The following is a 25,467-nucleotide window of genomic DNA, read 5'->3' as shown; positions in this document are numbered from 1 at the left end:
TAACCATCCCAGTGGGTGTGAAGTAGTATCTCACTGTGGTTTCGATTTGCATTCCCCTGACAGCTAATAATGATGAGCATTTTTTTACATGCTTGTTGGCCATCTGTCATCTTCCTTGGAGAACTATCTCTTCAGATCCTTTACACTGGGTTGTATTTTTGTTATTAGATCTTTATATAATTTAAATGTAAATCCCTTACTAGAGATACGACTTGCAAAAAATTTCCTCCCAGTTAATGAGTTGTCTCATTACTTTCTTGATGGTATCTCTTGGAAGTACAAAGATTTTTAGTTCTGATGAATTCCAGTTTATCTTTTGTTTCTTTCTCTGCTTGTGCTTAAAGGTGTCCTATCTCATAAATCATCACCTAGTTCTAGGTCATGAAGATTTACACCTGTGCTTTCTTCTAAATTTTTTTTTAAAGATTTTATTTATTTATTTGACAGAGAGACAGATCACAAGTAGGCAGAGAGGCAGGCAGAGTGAGAGGGGGAAGCAGGTTCCCCGCTGAGCAGAGAGCCCGATGCGGGGCTCGATCCCAGGACCTTGGGATCATCACCTGAGCCGAAGGCAGAGGCTTTAACCCGCTGCGCCACCCAAGCGTCCCCTAAATTTTTTTTTTTTAACATTTTGTTTTCAAGTAATCTCTACACCCAACATGGGGCTTGAATTCATGACCCTGAGATCAAGAGTTGCTCGTTCCACCAACTGAACCAGCCAAGTGCCCCTCTTCTAAAATTTTTATACAGTTTTAGCCCACACATTTCAGCCTTTCATCCATTTTGAGTTCATTTTTGTACAATAAGCTTTCCTTTCTTTAACCAGGGAGGCCGAATGTCTTCCCCTGAGCTTACTGGACATTGGTGTTTCTTTTATGATTTACCTCTTGTTTTCTCTTGTTTTGTTTTGTCTTGTTTTGTTTTGCTTTGTAAAAACTCCATATCTGCAAAGGAAGTTGACCTGTATTTTTTATATTTAAATCTAGCATTTGTTCTGATGTGAGATGGGAGGACCATACTTTTTTCAGGTGGTAAGTTGTCGCAGAACCACTTATGAGTGATCAGTCATCTTTACCATGGTTTGGGCATCAGACCGAATCATGCGTTAGACTTGTGTATTCCTGAACTGCCCCTGAACCCTTGGTTCATCCGTCTTTCTAATCTGGTGCCCTTCCTACATGATTTGAATGACTGTAACTTCACAGAACATTTCAACATCCGGTTGTAAGGTCCCCATCTCCATCTCCACCTGCCAATATACTCTGTTTCCAGAGCTTTTCTGGCTATTGGCACATGTTCTATTTTTCAAGATGAACTTTAGAGTCTTTTGAATTAGTTGGAACATTTGGGAGAATGGATTCCTATTTCATTGTGTTTGTTTATGTTATGTTAGTCACCACACAGTGTATCATTAGTTTTTGATGTTGTGTTCCGTGATTCATTGTTTGCATTATAACACCCAGTGCTCCATGCAATCTGTGCCCTCTTTAATAGCCGTCATCAGGCTTTTGCCAACTCAAGTCAGCTGTGGTTAAAAATATGTGAGGATTCCTGAGCTTTCAGATTCTGCTGCTGTGTTAGGAGTGTGGAATGAAGCGCCCCTCTTACCTGGGCTTCAGTGGAACCATGTGAAGTCCTAAGTGAACAGTCAGCCAGACTGTGGTTCCGGGAAGGAACCCACATTCTTTCATTTTCCTCTCCCGATGGGCCGTCCTGAGGCCTATTTCCAGCCCCTGTGGCTCCGAACTTGGGAAGCTTCTGGGGTGGTCCCGGGGAAACCCAGCCCCTGACTTCCTAGACCACCCTTTCCTTCGCCTGAACAGAATCACGAGATGGTCAGTATGGCTTGACTTTTCTCTCAGTTCAGTCTTTTCTGCCTTGCACCTTTAACAGATTCTGGCCTGTTTGATCTTTTCTGGTGCTGCGGCATATATATATTTTTTCTTTTTACATTGCTTCATCGCTCTGTAATTTGAAAAGCAGAAATGCTCATATCACTTCATCCTCGAATATTTGGAGCCAACTCTTCATTATGAACCCAGAGGTTGGTTTTAACACTACTTCTTTTACTGGGGCACACCTCATTACAACAGTAGATATGCTTTGTGATTTGATGGGCACATGTAGATTTTGGAGATGAAGCAAATACATTTATTAAACTCTTCGGTGTTTAATTGCACTTGGAAATTTACTGTTTGCTTCAGGTTTTATGAAGGAAGCTTTGTTGGAAGGATGCATTTCCTATCTACCCAGTTTGTTTTGGGTAGTGGTAAGCTCATAGGAATTAATAAGAAATTTGTAATGCAACAGCTGTTTGTCTTAATATGAAATAATTAGTTAAAACTCTAACTTCATTTTCTAGTTGGTTCCTCCTTTTTTTGTACTGTTAAAAAAAAAAAGCATATACATGCTTTTAGCTTACCAGTAGGTAAGTTAATAAGTAGTTGAACACTGATTGAACTTTGAAGTACTTCAAATTAAACTGGGCTTGATGGTGGTTTTTATGGAGAGGAGGTTTTTAAGTGTAATGCTCTTTTATTTATTTGTTATTTTTTCTTAGGAGCCGTATTCTCTGTTTGTTTGATAAGGATAGGAAAAATAGTTTTCTGTCATGTAGTGGGCATGTTGCTGAATATTTGTTTAACTGGAATTTGCAATTAATTGCAAATTGATATTTGTTAAAGCAGCAGTTTAAATGCTGACAAGAGGAAGTTGGATCATTTCAAGATTGAGCAATGGAAATCTTTGTGCAGATTTCACACTCCAAAATAGTAGCTTTCCATGACAATCTACAGGAAGTATGCTTTTGTTTCACAGATTATAAGATATTTTCTTTTAAACTATTATGAAATATAATACATATGAAAGTGCTTGACCAAAGTATCAAGTGCTATAAAAATGTAAATATTTTGTAAGGTTAAACCTTGAAATATTTAATAGGTTATTATATGCTTTGCAAGTAGGATTCTTTTAAAATATATTTTTTAAAGATTTTATTCATTTATTTGAGAGAGAGAGAGAGAGAACACAAGTGGGATGGGGCAGAGGGAGAGGGAGGCGCAGCCTCCCCACTGAGCAGGGAGCCAAATGTGGGGCTCCATCCAGGGGACTCCAGGATCATGACCTGAGCCGAAGGCAGATACTTAGCTGAGCCACCCAGGTGCCCCACAAATGGGATTTTTTGTAGGTTCCAAGATATACATGCGTGTATAGTTTTTTAAAAAATCTTTTCATAATGGAAAATGTCAGAAATACTGAAGTAGAGTGATTCAGTGCAATGAGCCCCCCCCGCCACGTACTCGCCGCCCAATTCCAACATTTAGCCCCAGTGGCCAGTCTTGTTTCATCTCTGTCCTTATCCACACCCTCATACCGGGTAAGATTTTTTCTTTTTAAAAAGTGATTTTCGGGCGCCTGGGTGGCTCAGTGGGTTAAGCCGCTGCCTTCGGCTCAGGTCATGATCTCAGGGTCCTGGGATCGAGGCCCGCATCGGGCTCTCTGCTCAGCAGGGAACCTGCTTCCCTCTCTCTCTCTCTGCCTGCCTCTCTGTCTACTTGTGATCTCTCTCTGTCAAGTAAATAAATAAAATCTTTAAAAAAAAAAAAAAGTGATTTTCATCACCTTATATTCTGGAGGCCAGGAGTCCAGACAGAAGTTTATCACCTTATATTCTGGAGGTCAGGAGTCCAGAATTGGTCTCTGTGGATTAATATCCCTGTGCTGCATTCCTCACAGAAGCTCCGGGGGGACTTGGTTCCTTGACTTTTCCTGCTTCTAGAGGCTCCCACTTTCCTTGGCTCATGGCCCCTTCCACCATCTTCAAAGCTGGCAGCACAGAGTCATCTCTCCTCTCTGACTTTTGCTTCCGTCACCACAGCTTTTTTTTTTTTTAATTGAGGTAAAATTTGAATAATGTAAAATTCACCATTTTAAGAAGTGTACAACTCTGTGGCTTTTAGTGCATTCACGATGTTTTTCAGTCAGCACCCTTATGTGATTCCAGAATATGTTCATCCCCCACAGGAGAATCCCATACTCATGAAGCAGTCACTTCTCATTCCCCATTTCCCCCACCCAACTATTATAAATCATGCTATTTGCACTTGATTGTACGAGTCTTCTTGTACAAGTCTTGTTAATTGTACGAGTCTTCGTTTGAACACTTGCTTTCAGTTATTTGGGCTGCATGCCAAGGAATGGAATTCTGGATCCTATGCTAATCTTACACTTAATTTTTATTTAATTTAATTAATTTATTTATTTGAGAGAGAGAGAGATCACAAGTAGGCGGAGAGGCAGGCAGAGAGAGAGAGAGGGAAGCAGGCTCCCTGCTGAGCAGAGAGCCCGATGCGGGGCTCGATCCCAGGACCCTGAGATCATGACCTGGGCCGAAGGCAGAGGCTCAACCCACTGAGCCACCCAGGCGCCCCGTACACTTAATTTTTTAAGGAGCAACCAAGCTGTTTTTCACAGAGACCACACCATTTTACATTCTCACCAACCATGGAAGATGTTTCCAATTTCTCCACGTACTTCTTCTTTTTTTTTTTTTTTTCCCTCTTTTATAGCCATCCTAGTGGGTGTGAAAAGGTATGGATCCCAGAGGGTTTTTAAAAAAACATTTTGGCCTCAAAGATGTATGGAAATTCTACCCTTTGGTCCACTCCCTTTCTGCCTTCCGTTCTCGGTGTTTACAGGGTCATAAAAACAGCTGGCACGCGTGTGGCGTCTGCCATGTGCTTGGAGCTGTGTTGAGCCCTTCACTTGCAACAGCTCAGTCACAGTCCAGAGAGGCCCTGATTTCATCAGCAACCCAGATTCCTATGCATTAAGAAACCAGAAGGTAATTATAAAGGTGACACTGAGAGGAGGCGTGTCCCCTTTAAGGCTCAAAATAAGAAAAAACAAATTTCCGAAGCCATGTACATTTGGGCATAATAATGCTTAGAAGGAAATTCTGTTTGTAGAAGGATTCACCCCGGGGTTCCTTTAAATAGCCAGCTTCTCTGATTCATTAAACTTCAAGTTCAATGTACTAAGCCTGAAGAACGAATAACTATTTCAGGAGATTATCTGTTCTGTTAAATGAGGCGCACCTCGCCACTTATTTGCTCATTACGCTTTCCTCCCAAGACCTGTTCAGCATAAGCAAACCAGAGCGTGCTCCCCAGGACTCATGAAGTGAAGAGCAGGAAAACATCCACTGGATTTGGTCATTAGAAAGCCATCGGCCGTCTTTAAAAGAATGGTCTGCAGTGGGTAGGGACAAGGCAGAGAAATGCAGCATCCGAAGGCAGAACCAAAGACAGCTTTGTTCCGGGGCGGAGGCAGGTTGGGGGTTGAGACATGGATGGAAGGAGTAGAAGTTAAGACAAATGATTCTTTCAGGAAGGTTGAGTGAGCCCCAAAGGAGAGTGGAGAAGAAGATGTAAGGTCAAGGGATATTTGAATTTATTATTTTTGGGTAGAAAGAGAACCAGCTATGTATTTGTAGACTCAGGAACAGAGCCGGGTGAGGAGGAAATGTTGAAAATACAGGGAAAAGAAGGTATGATTAATTGATGAGAGCACGTGCTTGCGAGTGAATTAATGGGGCAAAGACACAGAAGAGTTAGCCTCGTGGTGTGTTGGGGGTGGGGATTGTTGTCCACAGGGACCTGTGAAATGGAGAGGAGATGGGTTTCTGTGGAGGAAGCAAAATGGTCAGGAAATGTGTATGTGATGCCCTTACACCTGGCTCCTCTGTCGGAGAAATGGTGCTGTGCTTTGCGTGAAAGGTTGGGGTTAAGTGAGGGTTTAAGAAGAATTCCTAAGGGAATGGGAGAACTGTTGAGAACAAAGAAGTCATCCTAAAGAACAACCATACCCTATTAAGACAGATTCCCTGGTGCTTTTGACTGGGCCAGAACACTGGTCTGGATGGCCCTGTGCATCTGACCCAGGACCCGTTTCTAATATTCTCCCCAGATGTAAGCTCTGCCAGCCATCTTAAGTTGGACGTGTTGTCTCCATGGGGCTCTGTAATCTTATGCCTGACTCTGCTCCCCTCTCTTTCTTCATTTCCATACCTTTCCACCATGCCCTCTGGAACTCCGATCTGGTTAAAAAACAACAACAACAAACCTGTCAGTGTAGCTTCTTCTCTGTGCCCTGCCACCATCTCAAGATGGAACTGGACGTGGCCATCCCCAAAGATTAGTAGTTCCCGAAGCTGCTGCCCCTCCAACAGCAAAGACCCCTCTCCGAACTTTTGTTGGTGCTCCTCCGTGGCAGGAATTATGTGAAGCATGTTCAGTCTTGTAGCTAAATTAATACTCGTGACAACCCTGACAAGCTGGCACTGTTGTTACCTATTTTTTGCAAACGAAGAAGAAACTGAGGTACCAGGAGATTGAAGAACTTGACCGAAGACAGACAGCTTGTCAGAAGGAGAAAGAGTGAACCCACGGTCTCTCTTCTGGAGATGGAAAACGTCCTGACTTTCCAGAGCTCTTCCAAGTGCTTCGTTCCAGGGCTGTTGATAGAGCCAGTCTCCAAATCTTTGAACGGGTTCTAGGTTGGGATCGCTTCTTGATTTCTCCACTCCACATACCTTAGGATTCCACTTCTTCGGGTTGGTGATGTCCCTGCGTCTGTTTTAGTGTGCATGTGTGTGCGCTTGAAGGTTTATAATTTAAAGGCAACGAACCAGGGCCCCTGGGTGGCTCATTCAGTTACACGTCTACATTTGGCTCCGGTCATGATCCCAGGGTCCTGGGATAGAGCCCCACATTGGGCTGCCAGTTCAGCAGGGAGCCTGCTTCTCCCTCTCCCTCTGCCCCTGCTCTCTCTCTCTTTCTCTCTCTCTCAAATAAATGAATAAAAATCTTAAAAAAAATTAAAGAAACAGACCTCTTTCTTACCAGAATATGGGGCAGAAGGAGGTTGTGGCCTTAAACCTTGTTTCATCCTCACTTATACTTGTTCTGTTCTTTGTTTTGTTTTTGTTTCTTTCTTCCCCCCTTATTCTGACCACCCTCATGGGTGTGGACTGGTATCTCACTGTGGTTTGTGTTTGTAGTTCCCTAATGACTCATGACGTTGAACATTTTTTCAGGTGCTCGTTGGCCATTTGTAGATCTTTGGAAAAATATATACCAATTGTTTGCCCAATTTTTAATGTAAATGTTCTTTTAATATTTCATCACCAAACATGTTCAAATTACACACTAGTAATCTCTCTCTCTGTCTCTGGTGGTAGTAATGAGGAAGGCCTTTTAATCAAGCATTTAATGAAGCTACTATGGAAATAGGTCAAAGCTCAAAGATCCCTTAGTAACCAGGTAGTTTTAAATTGCCTGCAGTATTGCCTTGAAGCCAACATTACGGAGACATTTGTTTGAGTAAGGGAGCAAAGGAAATTACATTCTTAAGAACTTTTGAGTGTAAACCTAGACAAAAGGTGGCTTGGAAAAGGTATTTTTTAGATACGTAGGTTTGCCCAATATACTTCTTCCTCCATACACCAAGTTCTTTCACCCCTTGAGCTGGGGTTGGAATGTGAATCTATTTAAATGCATTTTTGTGTGGCTAATGTTGTCTGCCTTCTTTCCCTAGACTGTCTTTCTGGCCTTGACTTTCTCATTATACCACGTGTGCCTTAAGCAATGTACAGATAGCTGGACCTTAGGATTTACACTCGTCCTTGTGCGGGAGTCATGCTAATCCCTGTTTTGTTCCAACTTTAGTATATGTGCTGCCAAAGGGAGCAATATTGGATTTACTGGATACACATTGACTGACTGTTTTCTGACCAGGGGGTCAGAAAACTGACTAGGGTCCCTAGCATTTTACTTCTTGGGTTATTATAAAGCTGAGAAGGGTAGCTGTGATTTACTCCACCTATATGTTTCAGGATGGTTTATACTGATGACGAAGTAAAATTCTAACCGAATAGGGAGTCTGTTCTTGGACAGAATTGTTTGCTAGCCTGTGGCTTTTCTTTCCACTGTCGTATCAAGTACTCAATGTTTTTCTTCCTATCTTTGTAGCCGCTTCCTGAGAAGTTTGTGGTGAAAGGTGTTGTAGATCGTTTTTCAGAAGAGTTTGTGGAGACCAGAAGAAAAGCTTTGGATAAATTCCTAAAAAGAATTACAGACCATCCCGTGCTTTCTTTCAATGAACACTTCAATGTTTTCCTTACTGCTAAGGTAAGAACAGAATTGTTCATATTCTTCCCCCAAATTAGGATTCTTTGGGCTTTCTCGGAAGCTACTTTGATCTCTCACAGACCACCTTCATGAATGGCCCACTACAATGGGTGTCATTGAATTGTTCTGTGTTTTGGTGTTCATTTGCATCAGCATGGTTTCCATGTGTAGCATTCAGGAGAAGCACCCCTTTGTAGCAGCAGGGGAAGACAGAGTATTCCCACTCACCAGAAGGAGGGGTAAGTGTTTCCTTAAACTCTTGACGCATTGAGACCACTCTGACCAACAGTGGGCCGAAGGAACAGAGCGAAAGAACATCTAGTGAGTGGTTTGGTAAGGATGTTCTTCCAGGAACCCTGTGAGAGCTGACTTGTAACCTCATTTTACAGATGAGGAAACTGAAGTTCAAGGAGTCGGTACATATTCAAGGGGCATCACTAGGCTTTGAGGTTGGGTCTGTATGGCTTTGGAAGCCACACTTCCCCTCTGTATTAGACAGCCCCACCACGACGAGCTCAGCTACTTGCCCATGGCCACGTTCCTATTGGGTGGGCATTTTCCAAGCATTTGCAGAGAAACGTTTGGGTCCCACACAGTTGCCAGGTTCTGTGTGTTCACACCCACGTTGGTCATTCCCTGGCTTCTCTGTGCACTCCAGGTTTGGCAGAACAGGCAGGAAGTCAGAGGTGCTCTGCCCTAAGTGTCTGCAGAAATGGGATCTCAAGCCCAGACTCTCATGCCAGCTCCTTGTAGCCACGTCTGTTTACCTTTGTGAATCACATTACTATCCTTGGGCCATGGGTGCTCTGTTCCGTGTTGGCAAGGGTGTTGAGGCTCGAGGACCTCCCAGTTTTCTTTTTTCAGAATGGCAAAATTGAGAAATATTTGCAGATACTATCAGCTGACGTTAAAGATTTTAGGGAGGGTATCGTTCTCCAGACAATGGAAACCACATGGTGAAGTCCTTTAGTATTTTTTTTAAACCACCATTGACATTTTTTTTAAGCCCCACCAATGACCTTCCCATTCATCTCTTTTTTCCTAGAGGCCCATTCCCGCCCCCCAACAACATCAAACTCGTGTTCTGTTTCAAAATAAGTATTTCCTGGTGAGCAGATCCTCAGATACAGTTCTTAACGCAGAGTAAAATCCATCCGATTTTCCAGCGAGCCTCATGCATGGTTCAGGCTGTAGACCTGGTAGGCCCCAGGTCATTAGGAATCTATGTGATGGGTAGAGAGGAAAAGTGTGTGTGTGTGTGTGTGTGTGTGTGTGTGTGTGTGGTGTGGTATTTATCTGTAGGCCATATAAATGATTAAAAAAAAAATGTCCTTCAGTGTCTTAACCACAGTCCAACTTCCTGTGAGTGAGTGCTGGGGTGTTCGCTCTAACACAGAACAAATCCTAGCCTAGTTCAGTATTATTTGCTCAACTGAGTGTACTAAATAACCCCATCTTTTTCTTTTTTCCTTTAGATTGTGGTAAAATACGTAAAAAATTTACCATTCTAACCATTTTAAGATATTCACAACTAATATTCAGTATATTCACAACTAATCTCCAGAACTTTCTCATCTTGTGAAACTGAAACGTGGTGGTCTCCTGTGCTCTGTGATACCACCGGAGCTCCCCATCTCCCCCTCCCCGGGCTCCCCATCTTCTAACACCCCTTGAGTAACATGGTCCTGTTCTTAGGTGAGGCCTTGACGTATTCTGCCACAGTGAAGGCAGAAGCATTCCTCCTTCTCACGATAACCTGATGTTATCACAAACCAGGAGTGTCTTTGGAAGAAGCCAGTAATGCTGGGAGAGGTGGGGGGACGCTCAGTACCGCCTGCGTTCAGATCAGTGTTTTCATCTTTGGCAGAAAGGGTGCAGCAGTGAGAGAGGGATACCAAGTAACTCCATTCAGAGTATCGACTTGGTTAACGGGGAGGTTCTCTTGTCAGCCTCTACTTGAGAGCCTCTGCGGTCCAGTGAGGCCGTTTGGATCTAGCCGTGCTCCAGACAACACTGTGGAAGCAGTGCCAGTAATGGCAAGGCTTCTGTTACCGTCTTGTGAAAGGCAGGTGTCTACAGGGACGTTTGCTTGTCTAGGGTACATGAAGCTAGAAGGGGAGATGGAATCTTTAGAACATTCTCTCAGGCCAGGTAGCCCGACTTTGAAAGGAAGAAGAGAAATGGAGGAGGGGAGCCGGAGGAAATTGCTGCTGTTGTGAAGCTGGGTGAGCCCTGGGTATGTATCACCACTGAAGGATTAGACGTTGAAGATACAGGCAGGAGAAGGAATGGTTGATGGGCAGGGGCCTTGCTTGTCAGCGAGGTGTAGCTAGGAAAGAGTGGAATCAAAAGTCAAAGTGAAGGCCTCGGCTGCCTAAGGAAGGAGGAAGTGAAATCAGGAGTGGTCTACCCTTCAGACACTTGTGGAGACCAGAGCCTGTGATTATGGCCGTCAGATGGGAGGGGGCTGCCAGTCATCTGGGTTAAGCGTGATTCCCTCTTCTCAGCTCCATCCCTAAACCAGACAAGGTGACCAGAAAGCAATGGCCTTGTGCCTCGTTCCCTTATCTGTCTGTAGACGTGCTCTGCTCGGACCAGGAATTCCTGTTCTGTGTGTGTTGAGGGTGGATATAAGGAGCAGACGCCCGATCTTCTGTAGAACCACTTTTGAAGGCCCTGTTAAGGAGGTGATGTCGAACAACGCGAAGGTGCCGTAGCTTCCTCCTGGAGTTGGAGGACAGGAGGACGTTCATTTGACCTGGCAGACTGATACACATTTTAAATTTAGGTACAATGGATCGTGTAGCTCAGCAGATTTCCCGAGCGTGCCCTGACCAAGACGTTCAGGATAAAGTGCTGTGTTGTTTTCAGCACCTCTCCCTGCCTTGGGTTTTCTTGCCTTGCATTTTCTGTCACTGTTTCCTGCTTCCTGCCCTCTTCTCCCTCCTTCCTTTGTATGGTTTTGCTTGGGATATAAATAAATGAATGGAATGAACTTCAGCTCTAGAATGTTCCTCCTAAAGATAACTTAGGATATTTTGTATGAGAGTAAGGGACTTCTTCTTCTTCTTTTTTTTTTCTCTCCCAGTCAGAGGCTTTAAAGCATCATTTTAGATTTAGTGTTGAGTGTGCAGGAGAATGCACTCAGGTGAGTGAGCCAGATTAGAAAGGTAGGAGTCCGGCTCTGGAGAAAGGGTTCAGGTGTGCTTTTGTTGTTTCCGACCGCGAGGGGAGAGGATGGTGGTGTACATGGTTAGTCCTCTGACTCAGCTTCTGTTTTCGGAATCTACCACTTCCAAGAAGAAACCACCCAAAGCAGTTGGTTTGACCAAGTCCTGGCTGTGGGAGTGATGGAGCCCCTTGAGACTGTCTGTTCATGTGTCCTCCTTAGGACCTGAACGCCTACAAGAAGCAGGGAATGGCCCTGCTGACCAGAGTGGGCGAGTCTGTCAAGCATGTCACCGGAGGCTACAAGCTGAGGAGTCGACCTCTTGAGTTCGCAGCTATTGGCGACTACTTAGATACATTTGCGCTCAAACTGGGAACCATCGACCGGATAGCTCAGAGGATCATCAAAGAAGAAATAGGTGAGCCTTTGTACAGACACTGATCACGCCCAGGGAGCATGTGTGCAGAAATGGCATTCCCCTCGGCTCAGCAGAATCCAACCGCAGAAACACTGGCCTGACAGAATGAGGCCATGCTTACAAAACTAATACACGAGCACAAGGTGGGGAGGGGTTCATCGTGACCAGAGGATAATTTTATGCTCCCTCCTTCGCCCTGCTCGCCAGCCTTGTGTTTGCTTTCCGCATGGCATACAGCTGCTTCTCAGCCCCGAAGCATTTCCCTTCTCTCTCTCTCAACTTTAGCTTTCAAAGTGAAGACATTGAGTCAACTTCCCATCATTCATAGGAATAATAATTTAAAAAACAAATTTTGGTACCTTTTCTGGCAGAAAGATGGTTTAAAAGTGTAGAGACCCGTGTCTGCCAAAGTGGTGGTTCTTTTGAGACTTCAACTTGCAATTGACTCACCCTGCCCCACCCCTGCTTCATTTCAGACCTACTCTTCCTGACCTGGGGAGTTATGAGACCTTTCTAGAACCTTCTGGATTGTTGCCACCACTCCCTCCCCACCCCTCTTGTGGTCCCCTGCTTTTCTGTATCCCAGAACATTAGGGCCTTTCGTCTTCTTACACACATGTAGGCCAGAGAAACAGGAACAATGTCAATGATCCTGCTGGCACAAGATGTGAAACATACCCAAAGGGATTCTCCCGTAGTTGCCATCCATTGGTTACTAAAAAATGGCAACAGCGTGTTTTTTGTAATGGCAAGAATCCTGGTGATGGGATGCCTGGGTGACTCAGTTGGCTATATCTATTTTCAGCTCTCGTCATGATCCCAGAGTCTTGGGATCGGGTCTCATATCGGGCTCCTTGCTCTGCGGGGAGCCTGCTTCTGCCTCTGCCTGCCACTCCCCCTGTGTGCTCTCTCCCTGTCTCTCTTTCTTGACAAATAAATAAAATATTAAAAAAAAAAAAAAAAGAAATCCTGGTGACAAATGTGGGCTAGATTTTTTTTGGAGGGGAAATAAATCAACATTTGCCCTGGTTTCCTGTGCTGTATGAGTAGGTGAGTGGGTATTTTTGAAGATATGCAGTGGATATAGCTCCTCCCACTTCCCCCAGAAGGCACTGTGGTCCCCATTATCCAAAAGCATGGCATTCCCATTATGGGGTGAAGTCAGGTGATGTTTCATAACATCAGAAACCAGAAAATGCTGGGTTTATAGAGATTAAAAAAAATTATAAACAATGTTGTGTTTAAAAGAGAGCATGCTTTGGTGAGTGACTGACCATGGAAATAACATCTTGCTCTAGAGAGCTCTTGGCTACAGTTCTTACTGAGTCAGTAATACCAGGGATTGTTTTAATTACCCACCAAGTCTTAATTAGTTTCTCTTCTCCTTTTATAGAGTACCTTGTAGAGCTGCGAGAATATGGGCCTGTGTACTCCACGTGGAGTGCATTAGAGGGGGAGCTGGCCGAGCCCCTGGAGGGGGTGTCAGCTTGCATTGGCAACTGCTCCACAGCCTTGGAAGAGCTGACAGACGACATGACAGAAGACTTCCTACCTGTGCTCAGGGAATATATTTTATACTCTGACTCTATGAAGGTAAGCTGGCTCACTTCTTGTGCACTTAGGTACGTTCCTTGTTTTAGTCACTTCCAGAAAAAAATTTATTGTTGCCTATTGGCACGTGGTACAGGTTTCCTTCTTCCAGGGTGGGAAGGATCATACATGTGGACTCACCTCATAGGCATATAAATAGAGCACACGGTGAACCAAGTATGAGAAATAATTGAAGAAAAATAGTGTGGAGGAAACTCCTAATGTTCGCTAAGAGTTCATGGAGGTAAAACATCTACTAAACAAGACCAGGATACTGTGAAAAAAGAACATTTGGATAATTAGAGCTCTTGGAAGTTAAAATCTGATTGGCTGAGATGAAATTGAAGAGAAAAGTTGGAAGATGAGGTTGAGGAAATCTTGGAAAGTAAAAAAAGGAAACCAAATAGTTGGAAAGTAGAACAAAAATGCAAACATACTGAAAATGTGAAAGACTGGTAAGAGGTATAGAGGCTTACTCTTGAAGGTTCAGCATCTGTCTGACCAGAGTTCCTGAGAGAAGAAAAAAGACTGACGGAAGAACTTATGAAAGAGATAATACAAAAAAATCATCCAGAGCTGAAAGATGTGGGTTTTCATTTAAAAAGACATGCTGGGCTTCTGGGTGGCTCATTTGGTTAAGTGACTGCCTTCGGCTCAGGTCACGATCCTGGAGTCTCAGGATCAAGTCCTGCATTGGGCTCCCTGCTCAGTAGGAAGTCTGCTTCTCCCTCTGACCCTCCCCCTTCTCGTGCTCTCTCTCTGTCTCTCGTTCTCTCTCTTTCAAATAAATAAATAAAATCCTTTAAAAAATAAAATAAAATGAAAAGACATGTTGATTGCCCTGCAAAAGTAATGAAGAGAGCCAATCCACCGCGTATCACTGTATAATTTTAGAATGAAAGTTATACGATTTTAAAAGCTTTTAAAGAAAGAGGGAGATGGAGGAGATGTACAGTGAATAAGAATCAGGATGGCTTTGATCTAGCAGCAATGGACAAGAAAAGATAGGCACTGTGAGGACAAATGATTTCCAACCCCACATTCTAAATGCAGAGTAAGGATGGTATCAGATGCTTTAATGCCTGCACTAGAAACTACCCGAGCCTGCCCTTAGACCTGTTTGAGAGGACAGCTTCAGGGACTCTTACAGTGTGACACCCGTGAGAGAAAAGTGTCAGGCTTCCTGACCAACAGAAAAGATTATGTTGCACTGTGTTGAACATCCCAAGTAGCCCCCTTCCTGTTTCCCAAAGGAGACCTCTGATTTATTGTTCTATTTTGGGAGCAGATCTAAGGCACCCCTTTTAGAAGGATCGGGGTAAGGATTGACAAGAATTTCTTGAGAGAAACTCCTCAGAGAACTTTGGGTTATAAAAATGGAAAACCAGAAAAATCATGGCAATATGAAAATATTCTACACCTTAAGGAGTAAAAAGTAATGAATCAACTAGTTATAAAAAATAAAAAAAACCCTTATGGAAAATTTCAAACATACAATAGAAGCAGAGAGAATAATATGACCAATTCCCATATACCCATTACCTGTGTTCCATTTTGTTTCACCGGGTATGAACCTTTTAAGGCTCTTGATACATGTTAAGTTGTGGACAATGGAAAATTTTCCTGCTAGAATGAATCATTGTCTCATGTGTACTCTATAGAGCTGAAAATAAAATACTTTCAAAGACAGGCTTGGGTCTGGATCTCACAATGGTCTGGGCAATGGTATGAATTTCCTTATCTGTAAGGTAGAAATGATGGTAGTTATGGTGATGATAAGGATAAAACTCACAGGTGACATCATTAGCCTAAGGCAGTTTTATTGGTAATTATTGGAACTGAAGCTGAAAACCACAACTCCTGATTGTCACAAATTTCCTACTCATTTTCCTCTATTGCATTGGGTTTATTTGTTTTGTTTTGCTTTTTAATGAGACCCACACGTGGCATATTTAATTCTGTGGCTGAAACAAGTGTAGAAAGGCATTCTGGGGTTAGGGGTAGGGGGAATGGGTGAGGGGAGTCAAAAGGTATGAACTTCCGGTTATCAGTAATAAGTAAGTCATGGGATGCCGTGCACAGCATGGTGACTATAGTTAATACTACATTATATATTCTAAAGTTGCTGGGAGAGTAGATCTTAAAGTTCTTATCAAAGAAAAATTTATAGCCATGTGTGGTGATGGATGTTAACTTGTCTTACGGTGATCATTTCACAAGATATATATGAATCTTTATTTTGTATACCTGAAGCTAATATAATGTTGTCTGTCAATTGCATCTCCAAAAAAGGCATCCTAACTTGCTTAAAATGAGCCAGAATATTTTGGTTTACTTATAAAGTTGTAATAGTATCTATTTTTGTGAACAAAAATAAAATTTTACAATTCCTGGGGTGTCTTTGAATTGATCTCTTGTATAGACACAGACTTCATTCAAAATGCTCTCTTAACCTTGCCAGACTGAAAATCTGATGCATACACAGTCCTGGGATATTACAATACAATTACTTTGTTCTTACATGTGGCAGGTATGTTAGTACTTAATACATATTTGGACTTGAAGCAGGATTTGAAATTGTCATTTAGCTAATTGTCATTTAGCTAACTGGCATCTTTACTAAAATATTATTCTATAGTGAGGCATAAGTGTATGTGAGTAACTGAAGTCTACATCAGAGAAACACTTGTTTGTTTATTCTCTTTCTTCACCCCTTTGTGAGGCGTATGTATTGAGTTTCTTGTTCCCTAAGCCTGAATAAACATTAATCAGGTTAATCAGGCTGGGAGAATGGGAGTGTATACAGTATCTTCTGGGAAGGGCATAGGAAGGAGGAAGTGTTGACTGGCGATCTCTGAAACCCTAGCTCTGCCCCATTGGTGTGCAGGGCTGAGCATGGTTAGAAAGAAACGAGGTCTGCCCACTCCTATTCTTTCCAAAGGGAAAATGTCTTTGCAGAGTGGTCTGGGTAAGACAGGAGTGACTTGATGACAAAGCCAGGACCGCCTGGGTTCATGATCTCAAGTATTTTCTCCATGCAAGTCTAGACTGACGTTCAGCTATTTCAAATCCCTAATGACGGTTGAGGTCTGTGTGGCCAGGTCTAAAGACACCAGGGGATAGGGGTCTTAAGTGGTTCCCCGGCCTTTGTCTTGTGATATTGCTGCTCTGTAAGAATTCTTAGCTGAATTGTATTCCTCTGAGAGAGTCGTACAGTTCCATTTCCAAAATACCTTTCTGTTTTGGGGGATAGGTGGGATTGACTTTGCTCTTCATTATGAAAACAAAATATAAGGTAGAAAGCTTGCTGAAGGCCTGCCTGTGACATGTTCAGTATCAACTATGGCATGGTCTTTCTAACTGAGCAAGTCCTTCTGGTTTTGTTTTGGTGGGGAGGGTTTGGTGTGGTGACGTTTTATCAGTCTACTCCATTATGATGGCCTTGAGTGGACCAAAGTGAGTATTTATCCTCATTGTTTGAAATGAGAGGCCTGCGCCTTAGGAATTTGAAGTAGTTGTGGGTCAGCGGAGCCCTGTATGGAGAAAATGCTGGAGATCATCGAAGCCATCTCTGAGTTTGAAAAGGTCTTGCCAGTGACTTCATCTCCTAGATCTAGATCATCATATCTGTCTTGTTCATTGCATAGATGAAGAAATAGAGCCCCATCAATAAATCTTTTCTCTGTTGGCCCTAGTTTGAATGAGTGGCACCTTGTACCTGTGTCTTTACTCTTGGCTAAAGAGCAAACCGGATCAGTGCCTGTTTTTCGAGGCGGAGTCTCAAATTGTCTCCCTTTAAGTGCACTTGTGGCTGGGTACACTCTGTTCGCTTTGGAGGCAGAAAGAAAGCACGGAAAAAGCAGGGTGTTATCGGGCCATGTGGGACACATGGACCGTGTTTGGTGAACAAATGAGGACAGCTTGTACTAGAAAGATGACCGAGGTCATGTATTTCAAAGATGCCAGGGAGAGAGGGTGAACAGTGTGTGACAGAGAGAGGTACCAAAGTTACCCTCGGGCCCAGAACTCAAGTTAAACACCCTGAAGACATGTACATGTGAGCCCTTATATGGGATTTCACTTTCTACAGACTATGTGTGAGGAAGAAATAATTAAGATAGTGATGGGCTGGGAGAGAACATCTTAGAATCCTTACAGATTTCAGGGAATGCCTTTTGGGTACTGGCATCATTATGACCAGGACACCAGTAGGAGAAGCTTTAAGAAGGTTAGAGTAGGACCACCTTATTTCCCACACTGCTTTATTCATAGAAGGTGGTTAGCAAATATTTAGTTGAATTTGACATGTGGCCAATTTGAAACATTAACAGAAATATAACTACTGGATATCCCATATCTTGTAATTTTTCAAGAGATGGGTTTACTTATGAGTCTAGGAGCATGCTTATCTCAGAGGTTTTGCTGAATGACAAGGCTGGGTTGAGTCAAAAGAGGGTGGTAAGGAGAAGCCACACAGAGGAGGTGGCTTGGAGACTTGAAAAACATATAGGCGTTATCTGTGCAAGGATCAGAGCAAGGCATAGGGAAGCGCCAGTGCCAAGGTTCTAAAGCAGAAATGAGCTTGGTGTCTTTGCAGATCAAGAAAGGTGCCTTTGGATTCACAGACCTGTACCTATGGGGCTAATAATACATTATATGTTAATAAAAAAAAAAAAAGTAAAGAAAGGTGCCTGTGTGAGTGGAGTTCAGCAAGCAAGGGAGCAAACTGGAAGAGGCGAGCTCAGAGAGATAGGTCGGGGCGTGGACACAGCATAGTAGTAGCGTCTTAAAGGCCACGGTTGGTATGAGTCTGGGTTTTAGTCTTAGGAACACAAAAGGGAAGACATTCAGGTTTATGTAGGGGAATGACAAGATACGGTTTTCACTTTAAGAAGACGGCTGGTGCCACAGCCAGGTGGAGAACGGGTCACAGGGCTCGAGAGTGGAGGCAGGGAGACTTTAGGGAGACCGTCATAGGGAGCCACGTGGCAGATAACTGTGTGGTAGAGCTTGGGCTGCAGTGGTGGATTAGGGTAGATTTTGGATGAAGGGCCAGTCAGACTTGCTGCCATATTAATGGGAAGTCAGAAAAGGAGGGATTGGTGATGGCTCCTGGGTTTCTGGCTTCAGTGACTGGCTGGACAGTGCTTTCATTAGGATGGGGAAGTTCGGGGAAGAGCAGTTTGGTCAGTTGGGATTCAGTTTTTCTGGCCGTACTGAGTTCAAAAATGCCTGCTGGTCATTAAAGTAGAGCTGCCATGGCAGCTGGTTATGAGTTTAGTTCCGAGCGGGAACAGAAATTTGGGAGTTGTTTGCATATAGATGGCGTTTAACTCCGTGGGAGGGGAGTGGACCGTCTAGTGAGAGGAGATCCGGGTAACCAGCCTGGCTCAGGGGCATGACCATATCGAGTGGCCTACGACCTAACTAGGAGGAAGAACAAGCGGAAGAGGAAACTCAGAAGGACTGGTCGTGTAGCAGGAGGAAGAAAGTAGAGGAAGCCAAGAGAAATGTTTTTAAAAGGAACATGGTCCACAGTGACTGTTGTATTTAATAATGCGGAGGTCATTGGTGATTGTGGTTAGAGGTGTGAGATGTGGATGCAGAAGTCTGGTTTTAAAGACTTTGTTTCAAAACAAACAAACAAACAAGCAAACAAACAAAACAACAACGTAGTTTCTCTTTGAGTTGGAGATACTTTGAACAGTGTTCCCAGATAGCTTTTTCCAGATGTCAGTTATTTGCCACTTTTTTCCCAGCCTGCCCACCTTTCCCCCGTGAGCCACACGGTGGAGCTAAGGAGTCGAATGACTAAGCTTCAGGTTGGCCACGTCTAGTTTCTTTGGAAACAAAAACAGATTTTATTTCTTCTTTCTTTTTTTTAAAGATTTATTTATTTATTTATTTATTTATTTATTTATTTATTTATTTATTTGAGAGAGAGAGTGAACATGGGGTGGAGGGTAGAGGAACAGAGGGAGAGGGAGAAGCAAACTCCCCACAGAGCAGGGAGCCCGACTCAGGGCTCAGTCCTAGGACCCTGAGATCAAGACCTGAGCCGAAGGCAGATGCTTAACCTACAGAGCCAGCCAGGAGCCCCCGAATCAGAAATTTTCTGGAAGATTGAGTCGGGGGGAGGAAAAAAAGGTCGTCTTTTCTAAACAAAAGTACTTAATAGATTGAGGACATAATTTCTGGAAAAATGAAGAAGCAGGATATAGACATGTACATGATCTCAAATGTTTTTAAAAAAGTTAGACAAATATATAAAAATTAGCAGTCTGAGATTCTCTTGGTGGCAGACTAGATATATAAACTTTTTCGTGAAACGCACCAAGATGACACTAGAGTGGTTTGTTTGGTCATTTGTTTGAAGTCTACACCTGCAAAGATAAAGAGCAGGAGGAGAAGAAATAGTGGCAGTACAGTGGAGACTGGAAAGCAAACCAAGAGGTGATAAGCAACGTAGGTGACTCAAAAACTGCCTTTGAGGCTGACTCTGGGGGAAAGAACTCAGAGACCACCTGGTTTACACTGTGGGACCCTTCAGAAATGTGGAGAATTGGCAGCACCAAGTGCCTCTGGGATGGGGTCGAGAGAGAGCTGAAGAGGAAGATGAGTCAGGAATCTACTTACGAAGAAGTTAGAGCTTCCAGTTCTGACTTCCCTCCTCACACAGAGGCCACTGTCCCTTCTGTCCTCTGGCAGAACTAGAGGCTTATTCTCTGGAGGAGTAAAACAGAAGGTCTCTGGACAGAGGGACCCTAGGCACAGTTGAGGCAGGGGGCTAAAATCCTAAAGTCAGGATGCTAAGTAAAAGATGACCAAATGCGGAGACTCCCAGTCATCTTTCTCTGCTCGGCTCTCAGCCTTATATCTTCTCTGTAAGGGTCAGAAGAGCCTTTTCTATAAGCATCTAAACAGGCCAAGAGATGAGACTTGAAGATACTGATAATGGGGAAAGGATCCTCAATGAAAGGACCAACAGGATCCCTGTAGAGAATTGTCAACAAGCCCTCGATGTATGGAGAGCTTTCAATCAGTTTTTTTACTGTTTCCTTGGATGAGTGGGCAGACAAAGTCTCTGAATATTTAAGAGAAGATTTTAATATGAATATTAAGTTAAAAAAAAAAGAAAAGCATATACTCAGTGAAACATCCTTAAGGGAGAAGAAAATCTCCAGGAAAAAAAAATCATTAATATCTTCAGAAAGAGATGTCACAACCATAAAAGAAGACTTTTTTTTGTATCCAGAAAGAGATCATGGCAATTAAAACCATGATAGAAATGAAAAAAAATTAAAAGAGAAGAAAAAGATAAGGGAATCACTTGTACAGTGAGACAAAAAGATAGAGAATTTGAGAGAAAAAAAATATGAAAATGAGAGGATCAGATCTCAGTATCCAACATCTAAATAACAGACTGCCAGGAAGGGGAGACACAGAAATGGGAAACATCAAAGAAGTCTACTCAAGAGAAAAAAATAGAAGACATAAGGTGTACTGGTTGTGCCTGGAAGATGAGATTTCACCTCTCTTTTATGTTTTTCTTTATTTTCCAGATTTTCTGTGATAAGTATCTTTTTGAACTAGAGGGAAATGTGTGGTTTTAATATTACCCACATCGCCCTAAAACATTTAACTCATAGGTGGTCCATTTTCAATAGAACGAAGGTGTAAAAAGCTCATGTCGAAAGGGACAATCTGAGTTCAATCATTTAATCAGAAATTATGTCATCAGGACCAAGGTCAGACTCATGTTCCTGTCTACAGGGAGATACCGGCATAGGGGGCCACTCCCAAACCAGCCACAGTGCTATGTTGGGTATTTGATTTTTATTCCTGTCTGAGCATCTTTGTTACTGAACACTCAGAATTCTCCATGAATCCCCCTTGGGATAAGCCCCTGGCATATCAGAAGAGGAACCATTCTGTTCTACAGTCTTCTACACATGGATGAGCTGTTCCTGCTCCTCTCATCTGCTTCTTCAAGCCTGTGTCATATTGTCTCTCTTACAAAAAAGATTTGACTCTTAAAAACCTTCCAGACTCAAGATGGCTTTTTGGTAGCTGCTGACCTTTCGCACTGGGGGCTATCTTGGCAGCTATCTCTTCCTCATCCTGTAAGTTTGTGAGCATATAGTCTCACTGGTGGAAGACGTGAGCATGAGCTCCGGGGCTGGAGAGGGAATGTTGAGGCTTCCAGTTGATTCTGACTATTGTGGTATTTTCTTGGAAGAAAGCCAGTACAGAGATTGAAAGCCAAACTACGGAACACGTATCTGTGATTTAACTTCCACATGCTGGTGTCATTGTAGTTCAGTGGTTATTATTAGCTTGTTATTAACAGTTTGGATGACCAGTATTATGTTTCCATTGTTTAACTTTTTATTATGGAAACATCCAAAAGTAGAGTGGAGGTATCACAGCCCCCCATGCACCCATCAGCTGGCTCCAGCAGTTACCCACTCAGGGTCCACCCTGCTCTAGCTCTGCTCCCACCTGCTTCCAACCCCCACGCCCTGGGTTATTTTAAAGCAAATCTCAGGCATCAGATCACTTCATACAAAAATATTTAGTACATAGCTCTAAAGTACAAGTGTTGTTTAAAACAAAGAAGAACCACATTATTATTGCACCTAAAATATCCAGTTACCATCCCTGTCCCCAGTTGTCTCAGATACTGTTTTTATAGGTATTTTTTGAAATCGTGACCCATATAAATCCATACTTCACTTGATATGTTTCTTAAGTATTTAAAAAAATCCCTCCCCATCTCTGCAATTTATTTGTTAAGGAAATGGGGTCATTCTTCCTCTCTACATTTAAAAAAAAAAAAGCACAGCATATGAGAAAAATATATTTCACGTCTAATTAAAACCATCTTCTCATCGAGACCCTTCCTGGCTGCTTTAGGTACAATTCCGCTTCCCCCAAACCCTTGGCCCTTTATATCCTCCTGTCCTGTTTTCTTTCTCCTCTTCCACTCAGCATCCCACACAGCTATATTCCCCATACATTAATATATTTTCCTTTGCGATATCTGCCTCCTTTCTAGAACGTAAGCTCCATGAAAGCAAGTGTTATGTGTGTTCTGTTCTCTGTTGGATCCCCGGCACCGGGGTTCTGAACGGAGGCACATAAAGGCAGGGCAGAGACAGGGGGAGGCTGGCTTGACGGGGAAGTGGCAGAGGGTCGCAAAGGAGCTAGGAAAGTATCTCCCCACGCTTTGCCTTTTGATTTACATTCTTGTGCTCGCTTTGGCAGCACATATACATTCTCCACCAGCATCAGAGACCCTACAGGGTTTTGGGAGCCGCTCAGGAGATGGCTAGCTTTTGCTTGTCACGCGGGGGTGGAGGGACCTCTCTGTAGCTGCTGACCGGGTCCCTTTGTTGTCTCAAGCTCAGGCCCCGTCAACCATAGGCTGGTTTGACCCGTTTTATTGACAGAACCTGTGTTGTTTGGGGCTACAAGGCTGGTCCATTCAGATCATCACCTGCTGTGTGCAAAGATGCTTTTAACAAGGACGGTAGTCTTGGTTTAGCTCGATTCAAAACCTGTTTCCCAATCTGCAGTGGGGCTGGGCTTCCACTCGGACTGGGGAACTACGCGCCTTCCTGGAATGCGGCAGGAAATGCCCAAGTCACCGCTATGAGGTTAGCAGAGTGGCCTCAACCAGGCCTCTCCACTGTACCTTAGTGTTCTTGTCTATAAAATGGGGATAATATCCGTTTACTTCTTCAGGCTCCTTGTGAGTCTTTTCTGCTGTCCGGCAAGGTAGGGGATGGTGGTGCGAATCCTCCAGCAGCAGCATGAGAAGGCAGCATTCTGGCCGCTTCAGGGGACAATGGGGGTAGCAGTGGCTAAGGAGTCAGAAGCCAACCTCTCCTCTGGGCCAGGGAGGGCCATGCTAACTAGGGGAGGGAGTGTAGCTGAATCCTGGGGCCCCTTCGCCTGCTGTAGGATAGGGAGAAGAGATGCATCTGATCTGTTCTAGCTGTGTGGAGCTCTAGCCATCCCTCCCCTCCTGGGGCCCTTGGCACCCAGGGCAGAGAGTCCTGGAGCAGAACAAGGGACAGGAAGCCCCACACTGTACTGACTAGGATCCAAAGCATTGCTTGGAGAGCACTTCTAGCTTTGGTTACACTGACAGCATCACCTGGACAACCCAACCCATGCCTAGTCTGGGTCTGTGCCTTTTCCAGTAAGATATGAGGTGTCCCGTGATGAGAGCCCACGGCAGTGACAAGGGTTTCATTCGTCAGCCCCTCCTTGCTGTTCCGTTGTACCCTGGAGAATCATGTCTGGGTCTGTTTGGATAGCATCGTGTGTTTAGGTAGAGATTACGATTTTTACTCCTGCTCGTACCAGACTAGTGGATTTACACAATTTTCTGGGTTCTATGAAATCCAGAGGGGACCCCTGACTTTTTTGTTTTTACTTTATGTATCTGTGTGCTGTCCAGTATGGCAGCCACTAGCCATAGGCAGCTATTTAAGTTTAAATTCAAATTAGTTAAGCAAAAGTTTAAGTCCAGTTCCTCAGTCACGCCAGCCCGCTGCAGGAGTTCAATCAGCGGGTGGGACTGACGCCTCCTGGATTAAGTGCGGATGATGGGACGTTTCCATCAGAGCAGAGAGTCCTGTTGAACAACTGTGAGACTTTGCTACTCAATGCTTGAGGAGTGGGTTCGGGGGGAGCTTCAAAGCATCCGGGAAAAAGACAAGTGGCAAACAAAAGCTGCTCTATTACAGGTTTTTTCCTCACATTCTTCACAGGGTAAAACACTTCTCAAAGGAAATACTTACCTCAGAGGAAGGCTTGAGGTTCCCAGCGTTAACCCATTGCAGTAGAAGGTTCCCCCCAAGTGCACTCAACTGCTCAGCCACTTCTCCCTTTTTAGCACGTCAGGGACACAAGGTGGCCCCTGCTTAGCCAAGGAGCCAAAACTCCTTTCCTGCCTGATTCCATACTGTGTGGGAAAAGCCTGAGATTAGAAGCTTTCGCAGCGCTTTGTGACTTCTGAGTTAGCGGGAAGGAAAATTCTTACCACTTTCAATTTGCCATTCATGCTTCTTCTATTAAAAGGAGAAAAAAGAAACTGTTGATAAGACAGATGCTTTCCTAGACCGTGGATTGCATTCTTTTCTGTCCTACCTAGTGGGGTCTCCGTGGTGGAGCCGGCAGCAGGTGGGGGCAAGGGAGGCACCCAGAGCACAGATTTAGGGAGGCGCTCAGGCTCAGGTACCAACCTTACAGGGGTCCGAGAGTGATTATCTCCTTCAATTTTGTGTCCTGGGAGCTTGGCTCGCCTCGCCCGAGCCCTGCCGAGGCTGGCTCTGTTTGAGCTCAGGTACCACTGCCCCTCGCAGGCTCACTGTGTGGTTCTGGGGATTCTGGACTTGTGCATAGATGCACCTTTGCGCTGTGTCTACACCTCTTCCCGTGGTGGAACCCCTGAGATGCCGGTGCGGGGTAACTCTTTGCTCTTTGGATGCCTGGTCCAGAGCAGGGGGACAGATGCGCAGCTCACAGATCATGGAGCAAATCAGCCCACCAGGATCAACTCTGTGAACCAGAGTCAAGAACTCTCCTGACTTAGACTTTTCCACGAACGGTCCAGAGAACGGCCTGCGCTGTCCCCTGCCAAGCCTCACATTCCAGCACAGCCGAGTCCTCTCATCAGTGTGGCTGCGGTGGTTCTGTTCCCCTGCTTGTCCTCACCCAGAGCATCCGTCACCTCCAGCACCAGGCTGAGTTACTGTGCTAGAAAGCTCGGAGGACGGTGCCACCCGTCTTCCACCCCTGCTTCCCCCAGAGTCCATGTCATGTGTCACACGGCAGCTGGACTGTCCTGGGAGCAGGTGGCGGGGCCTGGGTGTGCCATGACCTGGGGAGGAATGGGGCAGAGAAGCAACTGCCTGGGGGCTGGGAGGCTCCTTTGCGAACTCAGTGTGACACACTTCCCCTCTCTCGTCCCGCAGAGCGTCCTGAAGAAGAGGGACCAAGTGCAAGCGGAGTACGAAGCCAAACTGGAAGCTGTGGCTCTGAGGAAGGAAGACCGCCCCAAGGTCAGGGAGGCTCCCCGGGAGGGCTGG

General features: G+C 44.3%; 1 protein-coding gene across 2 annotated transcripts in view; it reads left to right on the top strand.

The window, feature by feature from the left end:
* SNX30 (sorting nexin family member 30) overlaps positions 1 to 25,467 on the top strand; it is a 108,846-nt gene that overhangs the window by 62,973 nt on the left and 20,406 nt on the right. For both annotated transcript variants that reach the window (XM_032308948.1, XM_032308949.1), the window contains exons 4-7: positions 8,031 to 8,189; positions 11,581 to 11,776; positions 13,170 to 13,369; positions 25,354 to 25,440. In XM_032308948.1, coding sequence (XP_032164839.1) covers positions 8,031 to 8,189; positions 11,581 to 11,776; positions 13,170 to 13,369; positions 25,354 to 25,440 — 642 coding nt within the window. The remainder of the gene's footprint in view (positions 1 to 8,030; positions 8,190 to 11,580; positions 11,777 to 13,169; positions 13,370 to 25,353; positions 25,441 to 25,467) is intronic.

Source organism: Mustela erminea, chromosome 12 (genome assembly GCF_009829155.1).
Source record: "Mustela erminea isolate mMusErm1 chromosome 12, mMusErm1.Pri, whole genome shotgun sequence".
NCBI lineage: Eukaryota > Metazoa > Chordata > Mammalia > Carnivora > Mustelidae > Mustela > Mustela erminea.
Note: the sequence above shows the minus strand (reverse complement) of the source record. Positions and strands in the feature narration are given on the sequence as shown.